The sequence below is a fragment of the Zootoca vivipara genome, chromosome 6 (genome assembly GCF_965207765.1).
Source record: "Zootoca vivipara chromosome 6, rZooViv2.hap1.1, whole genome shotgun sequence".
Classification (NCBI taxonomy): domain Eukaryota; kingdom Metazoa; phylum Chordata; class Lepidosauria; order Squamata; family Lacertidae; genus Zootoca; species Zootoca vivipara.
Window position 1 is genome coordinate 59,361,626 of NC_142589.1, and position 13,811 is coordinate 59,375,436.

The window sequence follows — 13,811 nt, forward strand, 5'->3', positions numbered from 1 at the left end:
GATTCGTAGCCAGGGAGGAAGAGAAGGGGAAGTCAATTTTGAAAAGATGGAATTTTTATTTGAAGGTTTTTTGATTGTTTATTTGTATAGATATATTATTATTATTTTGGTCGTTATGTACTTTGTTGGAATTTTAACTGTCATGTTTTGTTTGTTCTATAATTATTTTAATTCAATAAAGATTTCAATTATTTTTAAAAAAAGCAAATTTCATAGTTGGGGTTTTGTTTTTGAAATAATTTTTATTAAAGATTTTCATGAATTACAAAAGAATGTGCAATGTCTCTTTGTTGTTCAGGGAATTTCATAGTTGTTGTTGGGTGATCACTAAGAGGGCAGGTCATATCTGCCAGCCGAACTGGTGGTACTGGTTGGTCTCTTCTGGAGCTTATCTTAAAGCAAAGGCAGACTAGTAGAGCTGGAGGCAACCTGGATCCAAATGGTTTGACAGCAGGCTCTTCTTCCTTCTCACAGTTAGCATGAGGCCAGGTTTTTGGAAAAAACTGATTTACTCCTTAACTTTGCTTACCCCTGAGCTGACGCTCCACATGACTGGTTCAGCCATGACTGCTTCCTCCTTCAGCCATGACAAGTGTGACATTACCATACTATGAATTCTTGGTTCTGGCAAGTGTCATAGGGCAGTGTGTAAATGCTACTCGTGTTTATTTTAATATAACTACATTTATAGCCAACATTCAAGGAGCTCAAGCTGGTGTAAATGGTTCTTCCCCTCCCCCATTTTATCCTCACAAGAACCCTGTGAGGTAGGTTAGCCTTCATAGCTGAGTGAGGATTTGAACTCTGGTCTCCCAGGTCCCAGTCCATCCCTTGATAACCACTGAAGGGTGCAACCCTCACGGGTAATCAAGTTTAACTTGCCTGGCATCTTGAATAAGACTTAAGTGTACACATGGAACTGAATGAGAGGGTAGAGATCGTAGGGGTCAAAAAGGGCTGCACTACTACAGGTTGGTCACATTTTTGTGTCTTTCTGGATATCAAATATTCACAACCAGCGCATGTACACATGATTGCCAATTGAACAGGGGGGACAAACTTTATGCCCTGGGAAGCAAAGGTGCCCTTTAGGTCCTCCTCTGACACCCATTAATCCTCAATTCTACACACACACTCCCTGCCCGCCTTGGTCATTTGTTGATGAAAAGGGTTATCTCTTTCTATCCTTCATCTGGAAATCTGGAAGCAGGAGTTGATATGTGTTCTTTTAAGTATAGGAATCAAGAAGTAAGATGGTTTAGATTCTGTACTAAAAATAACAGAAAAATCTACAGCCAGCACAACATAGTTTTCTTTTATTTTGCACATTGTAGTTCGTTCCAGCTGTTGCTTGTTGTGGATGGGGAGGGACAGGAAACTATTCAAGGCGAGGCTCTGCCCACAACCACTGGAAATTGCATGTAGACCTCTCTGGATTTCAGAAATGCCTGCACAAATTTATCACATACTGCTGAGCATAATTTTTTCAGTCATAAGGACTAGATACCTGTTATTAATTAAATAAATCTACACAAAATGAAAGCAGAGATTCTTAGGAAGCCAATTTTTGCACCCGTATTTCTTTATTTGTGTATTAGCCTCCCAAACTCTCTTCAGCTAAGGTCAGCTCCCAAAGTGTCACATTCTACCTTTTTCTGCTCTGCCACATTAATATAATAATAATAAATAATAATAAATTTTTATTTATACCCCGCCCTTCCTGGTTTAGAAACTGGGCTCAGGGCGGCTAACAACAAATATAAAACATCAACCAAAAAGAACTTAAAAACAACTTTAACAAAGCGTAAAATACACATCAATATGTTAGTCCATCTGAGTAGCCCTGAGTGTGTCCAATCCTGGCCCACGATAATTGGAGTTTGTGTTTGCACAGTGTTTGCTTTTTATTAAATAACAAATAAACTCTCCAGATGCCACCCTGTTGTTGCAAATGGTCAGACTTGGTGGACCACTTTAATGGCCCTGGTTTCATACTGTTTGTCCTTGACATCCATTGTTGGTGATTTGATGGTTTGTATGGAATTGTTCCTGCGATCTATAAACTGGGAAATCATTGCAATAAAAAAAAACTGCTGCCATACTCAAAGGGCAAGTTGAACTCATGTAGAAAATAAGCTCTAGAGTCCCTTCAAACAAAGCATAAAACATCAGTTTCTATGTATAAGTCTTGACACCATTTGGAGTGCAGACCTTCATCAGTTCTGCCCCTGTTCCGGTGACAAATTCATCGCAAATGGTTTCGATTGGGCAGGACTTCTGAGTGCTCTCCACTTCTGGGTTGCTCTCAGATACACCCAGCAGTCTTCCAAAACAGGAGCAGACTCTTTTCAGGGAGGAGCACAACTCCCTACTCCGTAGGGCGTAGATAGCGGGGTTCACCATAGAGTTCACCAGACAGAGAGTACTGCAGAAGGCAAACGCTTGCTTCATGGAGTCGTCTAGTTCGGCAAAGATGCTGTAAGTCATGAGAGCCAAGGCTGGTGACCAGCACATCACAAGAACCACCAGGACAATCACTAAGGTCTTGGCAAGCGTGATATCTAGTCTCACCTTTGTGTTCTGCTGGCCTGTTTGAATGTGGTACTTTTCCATGTACACCCCATGCTTGCGGGCCTTCCAAAGAACATTCATGTAGGCATAGACAATAGATGCCAGAAGGATGGCCACCAAGGCAATCCAGGTTGAGAGATATTTGTTGTCGACAAAAGGAAACAGCTCAGAGCAGGGGGAGCTCAGGCGGCAACAGTTCCATCCCAGCAACGGCAGGAAAGCAATTAGCATGATGGTGATCCACAGCATCACCAGGGCCACCACAGCTCTTCTGCTTGTGACAAGGACTTTGTACTCTGTCGGCCTGAGGATACAGATGTACCGGTCGAAGGCCATCAGCAGCAGGCTGCCGAGGGAAGCTGTGAAAGACGTGTTGACCCCTCCCAGTTTTAGCAAGAAGATGTCCTTCGATGAATCAATCTTATTGAAAACATGGAAGTTAACAAAGCTGCAGACAAATATAATGCTGGCTAGCGTGTCTGCCAAAGCCAGGCTGCTAATGAAGAGGTAGGAAGGCTTGTTCCGGATCTTGGGGGAAGAAAATATGAGGTATAGCACCAAACAGTTCTCCAAGATACAAAGGCTCCCAACGCTGCAACAGAGCACAGCAATGACAGTCTGAGCTGAATTGTCAAGTACCATGTAGCATTCCATGGGCGTTGCACTGGAGCTGCATTGAGAGGTGTCGGCTGTGGTGTTCTTGCAATTCTCCATGCTGGTGAACTCAAGAGTGAGCAAGCTTTCTTCAGAAAGGCGTTGTCTTCTTTTGTAGTATTTGTGGTGCAACTGCAAAAGAGTTGGAAATGAGAGAACTTAAATATATAATAGTGTACAAATGCCATCAATGTGTTCTGCTCAACTGCAGCCTGGATTCACTAAGTTCTATCTGCAACCCTCCTCCCCTTTTTAGCAGCATAGTTTCCTTGATTGATTGATTGATTGATTCCTTCCTTCCTTCCTTCCTCGTTTTACTATATACTGCATTTCATTTCATTTCATTTTCTTCATTTTTTAAAATGCAAAACTGCATTTTTAAGAATTGCACAAAATTTACTCAATCATATTCTTTTCTTCTATTAGGCCTTACTGCAAAAGGAGAAATGTATCTTGAAGATGCTGGAGAGGATGTCTATTTTATTATTCAATTAGCCCAGCATGTTTTGGCTCAAAGGCTTCTTTGTTTCCTTTTAAGTTGACAGCTGGCTTGGGAGACAGTGGAGGAGTGCGCCTTTGAGGGTGAAGTCAAACTGTTGGAGAGTTATAGTGTCCGCTGAAACTGATACAGGAGAGACATATTTTGTTGCAGCTGGGGCAAATGAAGGCATTCGGTTGTGCTGCTGGAGACGCACCATGGCATTTCTTCTCTCTGCACTCCTCCCAGTGGTCATTCCTCCTCTGGTCACTACTGTGGATACATGGCCCAACTGTCTGTCTCTAGGCACTGTGGTCATCTGCAAGGGATTTCCACATGGCGGGGTTGATGTTGCCAGCCTTTATGTTTTACAAACTGCTCAAAACTCATCCCGAGGCACTGTTTTCCTGCAAGATCTTTGAAATGGAGAATTTTAAGCAGTTTGTAAAGAAACTAGTAACACTTTCAAAAGGTACCTGAGCCAAAACAGCTAATTAAACGATAAAATAACCATCCTATCCAGCATCTTTGCAATACATTTCTTCTTTTTCTTTACGCCATTGGATGCTTCCTGGTTTTTGTATGTTAATGTTTTTTTAAGAATTATGTAACTGTTTGTTTTATTTTCAATAAACATTCTATACCATCATGTAAATTGCTTAGAGGTCTTTTGCTCTAGTAAGTGGTATATACATTTTGTTAAAAGAAAAAGGAAGAATGAATGGTCAGTAACAAGGTTGTCTGGAAGTGTCCCACTCCTCCACAAGCACAGGTGTAGCACTGTAGCCTTTTAAGAACATGCAGGAAGCAAAGCCTTTTCATCTTTTCATGCACCATACTGGAGCATCTACACTGTCTTTATAAATTAAAAACAAGATATACATTTCATTTATATGTTTAATTATACCAGTCCTGCAGATGCATGGTTATGCAAAACTGCAAGTTATTTATTAAGGTTGAGTGCATGAACATGACATTATGTACCGAACTGTTTGCGCAGTTAAAGCTAGCAGCGTGCGACATACTCTGTGTTCCTGTGTTTAAAGCAGCCAATGGGAAAACCAAAACAATGATATAATAGAAGCAGAAGTGCTAAAAGGTGTTTTCTTTCTAAAGAGGAAGTTGTTTCCGTTATGTTTCCTGTTTTCACAAGCATACTTCTTTAACTAGAACACCCTTAGAAGCCCTTTGAGGGGGGGGGGGAATGTAGCAAAGAGAAGTTAGGCAGCCTTTGATGCTACTAATAGAGCTAAATTAAATGAGCTTTGAAGCCTAATTCCAAGCCCTGCGTTAGGGTCCGAAACTACATGGCGTTCCCTGTAACCTCTTGCCTCCACAGCTTTCTCACAGAACCACACCTGCTTTTGCTATCTCCTGTTTTCTAATGTTTGCTTCAGCACAAGCACACAGTGTTCTGGATAGATTCTGGTCTGTGCTTTGGATTTTTGAGAACCTGGGCTACCTGACATAACTCCTTGGAACATCCAGTCATGACAGCTAAAGGAAACCTCCACACTCAAAGGCAACATAGCTAGGGAAGGAAGGCTCTGTCTATTTTTGTTTTCAATCTTTGTTTTCAATCTGTCTATTTTTGTTTTCAATCTTATATTCAGTTCTCCACATTCTTGTAGCAATATGTGATTTTTTTAAAAAAAATCCTCAAGAAAATTATTCAGCATTTTAGTGTAAATCTCTCCTAATAACACCTTTTCCCATGTAGTTGCGACAAATTTACACCCTTTCGGTGAGCAATTTCTCCTAATATAATGTATTGTGGTATGCTATTTTCACTAACACATTCATTTCTATGCGCACTTTCCCTTAACATACTCGCTTTATAAAACATTGGTTGGAGAAGTGCATTGCAAAATTCAGGTAAGTGTGAATTCCAAATGATGGCTGTGTTTCGGTTCTCATATTGTTTTGGAAAGTGCGAATTTGCTAGATTCAGCTTCAAATGTGAACTGAATTGTGAACTGAATTGAATTCCTCTTCCATCCCTAAGTATAGGTACAGTTCCTGGCCATAGCTGCCAAGTTTTCCCTTTTCTCGCGAGGAAGCCTATTCAGCATAAGGGAAAATCCCTGTAAAAAAGGGATAACTTGGCAGCTATGTTCCTGGCTCTTAGAGGCAAACAACAGGATATGGCTATCCCTTGCTTCTGAGCTTCTCAGGAGTCTCTTGCTAGCCACTTTAAGAGAGAAAATATTGAGAGCAAAGCTCCATTTTAACACATCAACATCTATTCACTTTCTTTCTAATTAGGAGAGAGGACCTTGCATAGGGTAGTATGACACTTTGCAAAAAACTGTGGGGCCTGCAGCTGAAATCCCATGTTCTGACATCATGTTGTTCATTGTCCGTCCTCCAACAATTTGCAAAGGTGAAATGCAAAGGTGATAGAACAAAGAGAAGTAAGGCTGCATTCACTATATACATTTAAAGCACATTCAAAACAAGACACCCCACCACCACCACAAAGAACTCTGGGTGCTGTAATTCACCCCTCATATAGTTTCAATTCCCAGCAACCCTTAACAAGCTACAAAGCCCAGAATTCTTTGAGGGAATTAATGTGCTTCAAATGTGCTTTAAAGGTGTCATGTGTACACAGCCTTCTACATTACAGAAGATAAGAATTTGATAAAGGCCTGCCATTTTCAGCATTTCTGCTAATGAGCTGTTCCACTCTTTACAATCCCACCCAATGAGAGATAACGTTAGCGAGCATTTTAAAAACAGTGGGCTGATTCAGGAATAATGCCCAACTATGTTTTAGTATTAAATGAACAAGCTTGCCTGAGCCTCAAAACATGTATGTTCCTTACCTCACACTCTCTCCTCCTGCATGGTCAGTAGATCAGAAGCATGTTAAACTAACCAGAGTTCCTCATTATGTCCCAACTCTGGATTGTGTGCACTCTGGTTAGTGAACAAACGAGCATCACAAACCATGGTTTGCTCCTGCTTTGTTTGAGCTAACTGTAGTTTGAACCAGGATGGAGAACCTGTGGCTTTCCAAATGTTGTTGGATTCAAACTTCCATCTGCCCCAGCCAACATTGCCAATAGTCAGGGATGACAGGAGATGTAGTTAAGGAACGCAACATCTGGAGGGTCAGAGTTTAGCCACTCCTGATTTAAGATAACCCCTATTCCATGGATTCTGACAGAGAACTGTCATTAATTTAAAATTGAAAGCAGGCGTTTTTGTTCTCTTACTCCAGTACATTCTGAGTGTTCTCCCTTGGAGCACACCTCAAGCTTGAGCAGGCTTGTTCATATAAAGCTAAACCACAATTTAGTGTAACTTTCAAAAAAGGCCTTAAAGACCTATTGAGATCCCTGAGATTTTCTCTCAATTACATCTCACTCTCTTGCAATGAATTACTGCACATTCTGGATTATTTAGAAAGGCTCTCAAAAGCAGTGCACTGTACTCTGCAGCGTCTCAGATACATGTGCAATTATCAAATGCAATTTTCTTCATAAGGTTTTAATGTTGGTTTTACTGTATTCAAACACTTTTCATGTAAAAATAATAATCAAAAGAGCCTTTTACTCCTTGCTTCCAACTACAAATTTCAAATGCAGGATTGTCATCATCAGAGCTGTAAAATGAAATTTTGGGAAGGACCTACCTGGCTGACTTCTTGCAATTTCCTCACCTGATCTGAAAGAGTTGCACAAATTCAGCTCGAATGTTGATCTCCGCGAGAGTCTGTGGGAAGAACAGATGTCCGGAGAGCTAAAACCACAAAGAAACAGCCATTGCAAGAGAAGAACCACGGAAGCCTGCAAAAGCTGAATCATGGCATGTCTGAGAGTAGAGGGATGTAGTGGAAAAAAGAAGAACATGTGAGATTCAGCGCTGGCTTGATCTGCACTGGGACTTTCCAGGAGCCTGTGCCTGGCTTTCTCTGTGCGACCTTTGAAATGGAAGGAAAGCAGGCAAGCATCAGCTCTGACAGGAGAGCAGGTAGCAGGAACGGAACAGCTCTCCAAAGGCTGCCACCGCAAAGGGGCTTGTGGGGCAGAGATCTCTGTGTTAACAATTGCCACCACCAGAAAATGTGAGCGATGTTGTAAAAAGAGCTCAAAGTTGTTTGCAAAGAGCACTATTGTTTGTGACACTCACACTAATTTCATTTGTCCCACTGTTGTCTCACTTCTCAAGGAGGTGTTGGAGCTGCATCAGCTCCAGAATTTGGGGAGCCCTTGGGCAAGATGATCTCAGTGAACCCTCCTCCTGGGTTGTCCCCCTTGTTACCCTCTTCCTCTGGACCCAGTCTGCACCACTGCCCAGACAGAGAAAGCAAGGGAAATGGAGGCTGTTACTCTTTCTCCCTGATCTTGCACACTTTAGAAACGACAGGTGAATGAAGAGGAGGAGGAAGCAGGGTCAGGGGGTCAGCAGTGGGCCCTTGCTGGCATGTTGGAGCATCATCAGACACCTGACACTAGCCCTCTTTGAAACCCTGCAAAAACCTGTTGTTCCCTAATGAAGAGCAGGACTGAAAAGCAAACAAACAGATAGGCACATTAGAGGCAACAGCAATGATTCTGCCAGTAACGGACATTTGAGCATATTTCTTATCAATGCCAATCTCATGAAGATAGCTGTCTGGAATTTTGGGCTATGTTCACACTCCTGTTTACTGTGCACTTAGTGCCTTTCCAGTGATGGGTCTTTAATCCATGTACATTTAAAGCACAACCCGCCTCCCCAAAAGGAATCTTGGGAACTGTAGTTCCCCCCCCCAGAGCTACAATTCCCCAAACTGTTAACAAACTACAGTTGCCAGAAAGCTTTCTTTTGGGGGTGATTTAAATGTATGGTGTATACCCAGCCTGAGAGGAGGAGAAAGCTGATAGGCAATGCTGTCCCCTGGACTGGATGTAAGAAGATGGGCAGATGAGATGAGATGAGTTGAGATGGGCATTCTCTTTATGGTTTGGGCTGTGAGATGTACACCTGATTATGCTGCCATTAAGCAATGCACTTACACATACCAGCTGGATGTTTTCCACATATCTTGGGCCACGCACCCATTTTCCTTAAGTCAAATCTTAGAAGGTGAGCATGGTGGCATGCTTGTGGTAGGTCTGTGCCACTTTGGGTGCAAAATCTAGAAGCTGGCAGGGATCCTCAGGTGATGAGGTGAAAGCACACCTAAAACCCTGTCAATGTTTTTCACTGGGGGGAAAACAGGAACAGAACAGAGGAATCCAGGAACTGGAGCATCGTGGGAAAAGAACAAGACTGGTTATAAAAATGACAGGTTTACGGTCTCAGTTGTATTAAGAAGAAGGATTGCTTATTAGCTGAAGAGAACATGGTTCTTATCTCATGCCTTTTTGGAGTGGAAAAGAGAGGACAAGTCAGCAAGTGCAGCTGTGTACACAGAGCAGAAAGAGATAACAGCAACATATTGTGAGAGAATCCGGAAAGATTTGCAGCAATGTACAGTGGTACCTCAGGTTACAAACACCTCGGGTTACAAACACTTCAGGTTATGGACTCCGCTAACCCGGAATTAGTACCTCGGGTTAAGAACTTTACCTCAGTTCTTTCTGAGATTTCTGAGAATAGAAATCATGCGCTGGTGGCGCAGCGGCAGCAGGTGACCCCATTGGCTAAAGTGGTACCTCAAGTTAAGAAGAGAAAGCCAGTTGAGGGATTTGAGAAGAGGGGCATCATATGGATGAGTTTGGCTGCAGAATGCTTGTTAGACCTGAGGGGGAAAGATGGAAAGGTCCCAGCTGCCTGAAAATGCCCAGTGGGGGCACCAGGTCTGGGGAAGGAGCTGAAGAGAGGAGCAGGCTAGTTTCTCCCACAAAAATGTCCTGTACTGCGAAGAGCTTCTGTAATAGATTACAGAATCTGTAATAGGGCAAATTGCTTTGCATATATGTGTGGGTGTGAGTGTGTGGAAAAAATCCAGATCAAAATGTTTAGGAGAAATTCACTCTAAAATGCTTACTTTATAAATGCAAATTAATGAGGAAAAATGAGAAGCAGAGAGAATATGAAATTCTCAGGTTTGTCCATCCTTAAAGTTTGCACTGATTTTCCTCATAACATTTGGGGATTATAAACATGTCAAGTTGAAGCTATAGCTTCATGCCTACCCAGGTTATCATAAATGTTGAAACTAAAACAAGCCTCATATTTGGGGATGTTTCACATTGGGTATCCCCTGCTCTATTCCCTGTTGGAGTGCTCGCAGGTATCTATTCAACTGTAGGAATCTGAATTGTAGCTCATAACTCTTGTAAAGAGAGCATCAAGAAGCAAGCCAGAAGTAAAGAGCAAGTCAGAACCAAATGACAAATAGGGAGGTAGGACCAAACAATAGCCAAGGATACAAGAGCTCAATGAAGGCTCAGTGAATAAAACAGATGGGTGAAGTCAACACAGTGCAGACACACTGAAATGGGTGCCTCTTGAAGTTCAGTGATTTGCCACAAGCAGTTCCTGACTGCTACGGTATTTGCGTTTTTAAACTTTTAGACTTCTGTGCTGAATAAATGAGGGGGGGGTCCTCTCTCTCTCCCTCCCCTCCCCAATCTGGTTTTCATAGCTGTATTCCACATAGCCAAGATTTCAATTTTCTGAAAACCAGATCTGCATAACCTTTACCTGGATACCTGGAAAGATGTTTTTGACAAGAGGTCTCTCTTTGTAGGATCTGTCCAACTTCTAGGCTGTGAGAAGACTCATGTGTTGTTCATTTGTGGAGCGTTGACTAGCATCATTAATAAAGTATCTTCAAAGAAGCCCTGCTTGTTATAACTAAGGGAAACTTGCCAGAAGCACACTTAAACTGTAGTTCCAGTTCATGTTTATTATAATTTATATATCCCACTCTACCATGGAGGCTTTCAGCCTGGTTTCATACTCTCCAACATTCCTCAGATGAAAATAGGAACATTTCTCACTCCCCCACAACTGACCCTCATCGATCAATGGGGCTTACTCCGAGGTAAGCACATATAGAATTGCAACTGCAGTTTCTTTTTTAAGAAAGTAAATACAGTCTGTCTCCCCACAGTTCCCTATCATCATCATCATCATCATCATCATCATCATCATCATCATCATCACATATGTTAAACACTGCCCAGCTAATTGTTGAACATCTCTCTATGCAGCACTTGGCTTATTTTAAGTGTAAGCCAAATAATTCAAAGAAACAGGCAAATGATTTATGCAATGTTATTGATGCACATGGCACTTTCCAAAAGGAAAAGGCCGTGCCCCAAGGAGATTCCAATCTACATTTCAGATAGGGAAGGCAGCAGAAGGAACGGAGGGAGGGGGGAGAACCAAAGCAGTCAATGAGGCAACAGGGACACATCTCCACAAATGCCGTTACATGTACTTAAAGGTAAAGGTAAAGGGCCCCTACCATTAGGTTCAGTTGTGACCGACTCTGGGGTTGCGGCGCTCATCTCGTGTTATTGGCCAAGGGAGCCGGCGTACAGCTTCCAGGTCATGTGGCCAGCATGACAAAGCCGCTTCTGGCGAACCAGAGCAGCGTACGGAAATGCCGTTTACCTTCCTGTTTGGAGTGGTACCTATTTATCTACTTGCATTTTGACGTGCTTTCGAACTGCTAGGTTGGCAGGAGCAGGAACTGAGCAACGGGAGCTCACCCCGTTGCGGAGATTCGAACTGCCGACCTTCTGATCAGCAAGCCCTAGGCTCTGTGGTTTAACCCACAGCACCAGCCACTAGTTAGGCTACTATAAATGAATAAACATAAATCAGAGTCAGTAAACACTTTCATCTTGCAAGTACCTTTTCTCCCAAGAATGCTGGACCCTTTGGATAGCAGATCAAAGCTCCAGGTGGCTATAGATGGGATGCCCTGGTCTGGATGCTTTCTGAGGTCCTCTCCATTCCACCGCCTGGGTTCCTTATGTCCTTCAGCAACTGGGCACTGCACACCCCACGCCTCTTGTACTCATTGGCTCTCCCAGGGCATCCATTCCTGACTGGGTGGTAATTGGCCAAGGTTCACCCTCCTCTCCTAAGTAGAAATGCTTCCTTCTTGGAAAAAGCATGGGGGAAGAAACCCTCCTTTCTGTTTAATCAGCACTCCAGTCAACCTCAGTTGTAGATCACCTTCCAGAGTTACATTATCCTCCGAGCTGCAAGAAGTGTTTTAAGTTGGAAGCCAGAGCAGGGAAGTATTTATTACTTCTCCATCTCTGACTTGTGCAGGAGCCTTTCAGCCAAAGAATGCGCTCAGTTACCTCTTTGCTAAGAGCTCAGCGGTGTGGTTAAACTCTTGTGGTGTGTCTGTGTAGGTAGGAAGGCAGGCAGGGAGATTGCTGCATTTGGAAGATTTCATGAGCCCATGATCAGCATTATCTAACCATTGTATAGGGATGGATTAAACTATCCATTTCCATTCTCAATTCTAGTTCCCTACCTATCTGCAGCAACTTGAATGTATGTATATGTATATATGTACTCTCCTCAGAAAAAAAACTGTGAGCATTCTGCGCTTGTCCACACCTATTCAAATTTGTTTAGGTTCCCATTTAAGCCTCTATACACACATAGCCTATGAATGCACAGGGACCGTTCCTCGCCCCAAGAGTCTGCTTTTGTACATGGTGGCTTGCAATTGTATACACCTTTGCATGATAACGTCATCATCTACTATCCGTGTTGTCTGTATACACGTGGGTATGTTTACAATCTAATGTGCAATGGTGTTCTCTATCCACCTTCCCTCAATTAGTGTTTTCACACACACACACACACACACACACACACACGGCTAATTTAGTGTGTTGCTTCCTATTTTGCCTATTTCATCCATAGGCAAGTTAAACATGAGCTTGGAAGGTGGACCTGAGAAATCCCACTCTGTGTACACATGAACAAAAATGGAGTATACGTGCAAGAATCTGTGATCCCAATCTATTCTAGTTTTAAAAAGCACAAGATCCAATAGAATCATTACTATAAGCCATGGGTAAATGGAGCCTCCATGTTTGGAGGAAGTGTACTTAGGTCAGTGGTGTAGCGTAGGTTGCCCGAGCCCGGGGCCCTGTGGAGGGGATGGGGTAGGAGGGGAACGGACTCCGTACACATGAGCATTCAACTGTCTTAACTATGTCCGCGTCACTGAAGAGATCACAGCCACAGAGATAAGAAAAAGAGTCTGTTGTGACGTGGGGTTTGTGATTTCAGCTCTCTTGACAAAACATGCTGGAGACAGTTCTCTAGTAACAGCTCTTTATTAAAGTGAACAAGACTGACTGTGAGGGCAGGAAGGCTACATTTATAGGGACAGGGAACTAGCTAGAAGGGGATACATTTTGGAGGGAACAATATCAGGCAATCACCGTGCTGCCTTTTGGAGGGAACCAATAAGACAGAGGATCCAAATACAGCAGCTTAAATGAACCAATAGTAGCTGTACCCTCTGGAACCAAAAGGCAGTTACTTTATCCTAATGCAAATACAGACAATAATAATACAGAGATAAAATCCTTTGACTCAATACACAACACCCCTCCCCCCCTAGTGAGCACAGCAGACGTAATCCCTCAGGTACTGTGGGGTCCTACAACTTCTACTTGATCTCCTGACAACAGGTGTTGCAGGTTCTGGATTGGGTGTTACCTGTGGTGGAGGGGCTGCTATAGGGGTTTTGTCAGGAACAGATGGAGTCCCAGACATCTCAGGGTCCCCTACCTGTACCTCGTCATCCTGAGGACTAGCAGACCCTGGTTCATTTGCTGAAGCCCCTGGTGACTGCACCTCTGGGCCATCTTCACTCTGGTCTCGCAGCTGTGCGTCATTAGCCAGGGATGAATTATCTGACTCCTCCCTGCTGAGCGCCCGGCGCCTCAGCTGATCTATATGTCTCTTCCAAACTTGCCCATTTTCCAAGGTCACATAATAGGACACAGGTCCACTAGCCCGGGTGATCACACCGGCCACCCACCGTGGACCTCGTGAATAGTTCCTCACCCAGACCAGATCTTCAGGGGCGAGATACCTTGTTGTGTCAGTCTCAGCCTGGGGGGTTGCTCTTGAATTACGGTTTGGCATTTTATCTGGGTGGACATAATCCAGCACCGTT

The 13,811-nt window shown here is 43.2% G+C and overlaps 1 protein-coding gene across 3 annotated transcripts; it reads right to left on the reverse strand.

Moving 5' to 3' along the window:
• Nucleotides 1-2,044: 2,044 nt before the first annotated feature.
• On the reverse strand, nt 2,045-11,631 carry CNR2 (cannabinoid receptor 2). 3 transcript variants are annotated; one of them, XM_088671096.1, is made up of 3 exons: nt 11,507-11,631; nt 7,371-7,450; nt 2,045-3,357 (listed from the first exon to the last, which is right to left on the reverse strand). In XM_088671096.1, exon 3 carries the CDS (start codon nt 3,283-3,285, stop codon nt 2,176-2,178), a length of 1,110 nt encoding a protein of 369 aa, XP_088527222.1. In that variant the 5' UTR covers nt 3,286-3,357; nt 7,371-7,450; nt 11,507-11,631; the 3' UTR covers nt 2,045-2,175. The 3 variants fall into 3 exon arrangements, with proteins under 3 accessions (XP_088527222.1, XP_034975281.2, XP_034975280.2); XM_035119390.3 differs by having other exon boundaries at nt 7,344-7,450; XM_035119389.3 differs by having other exon boundaries at nt 7,344-7,423; nt 11,507-11,625.
• Between the last annotated feature and the right edge of the window lie 2,180 nt (nt 11,632-13,811).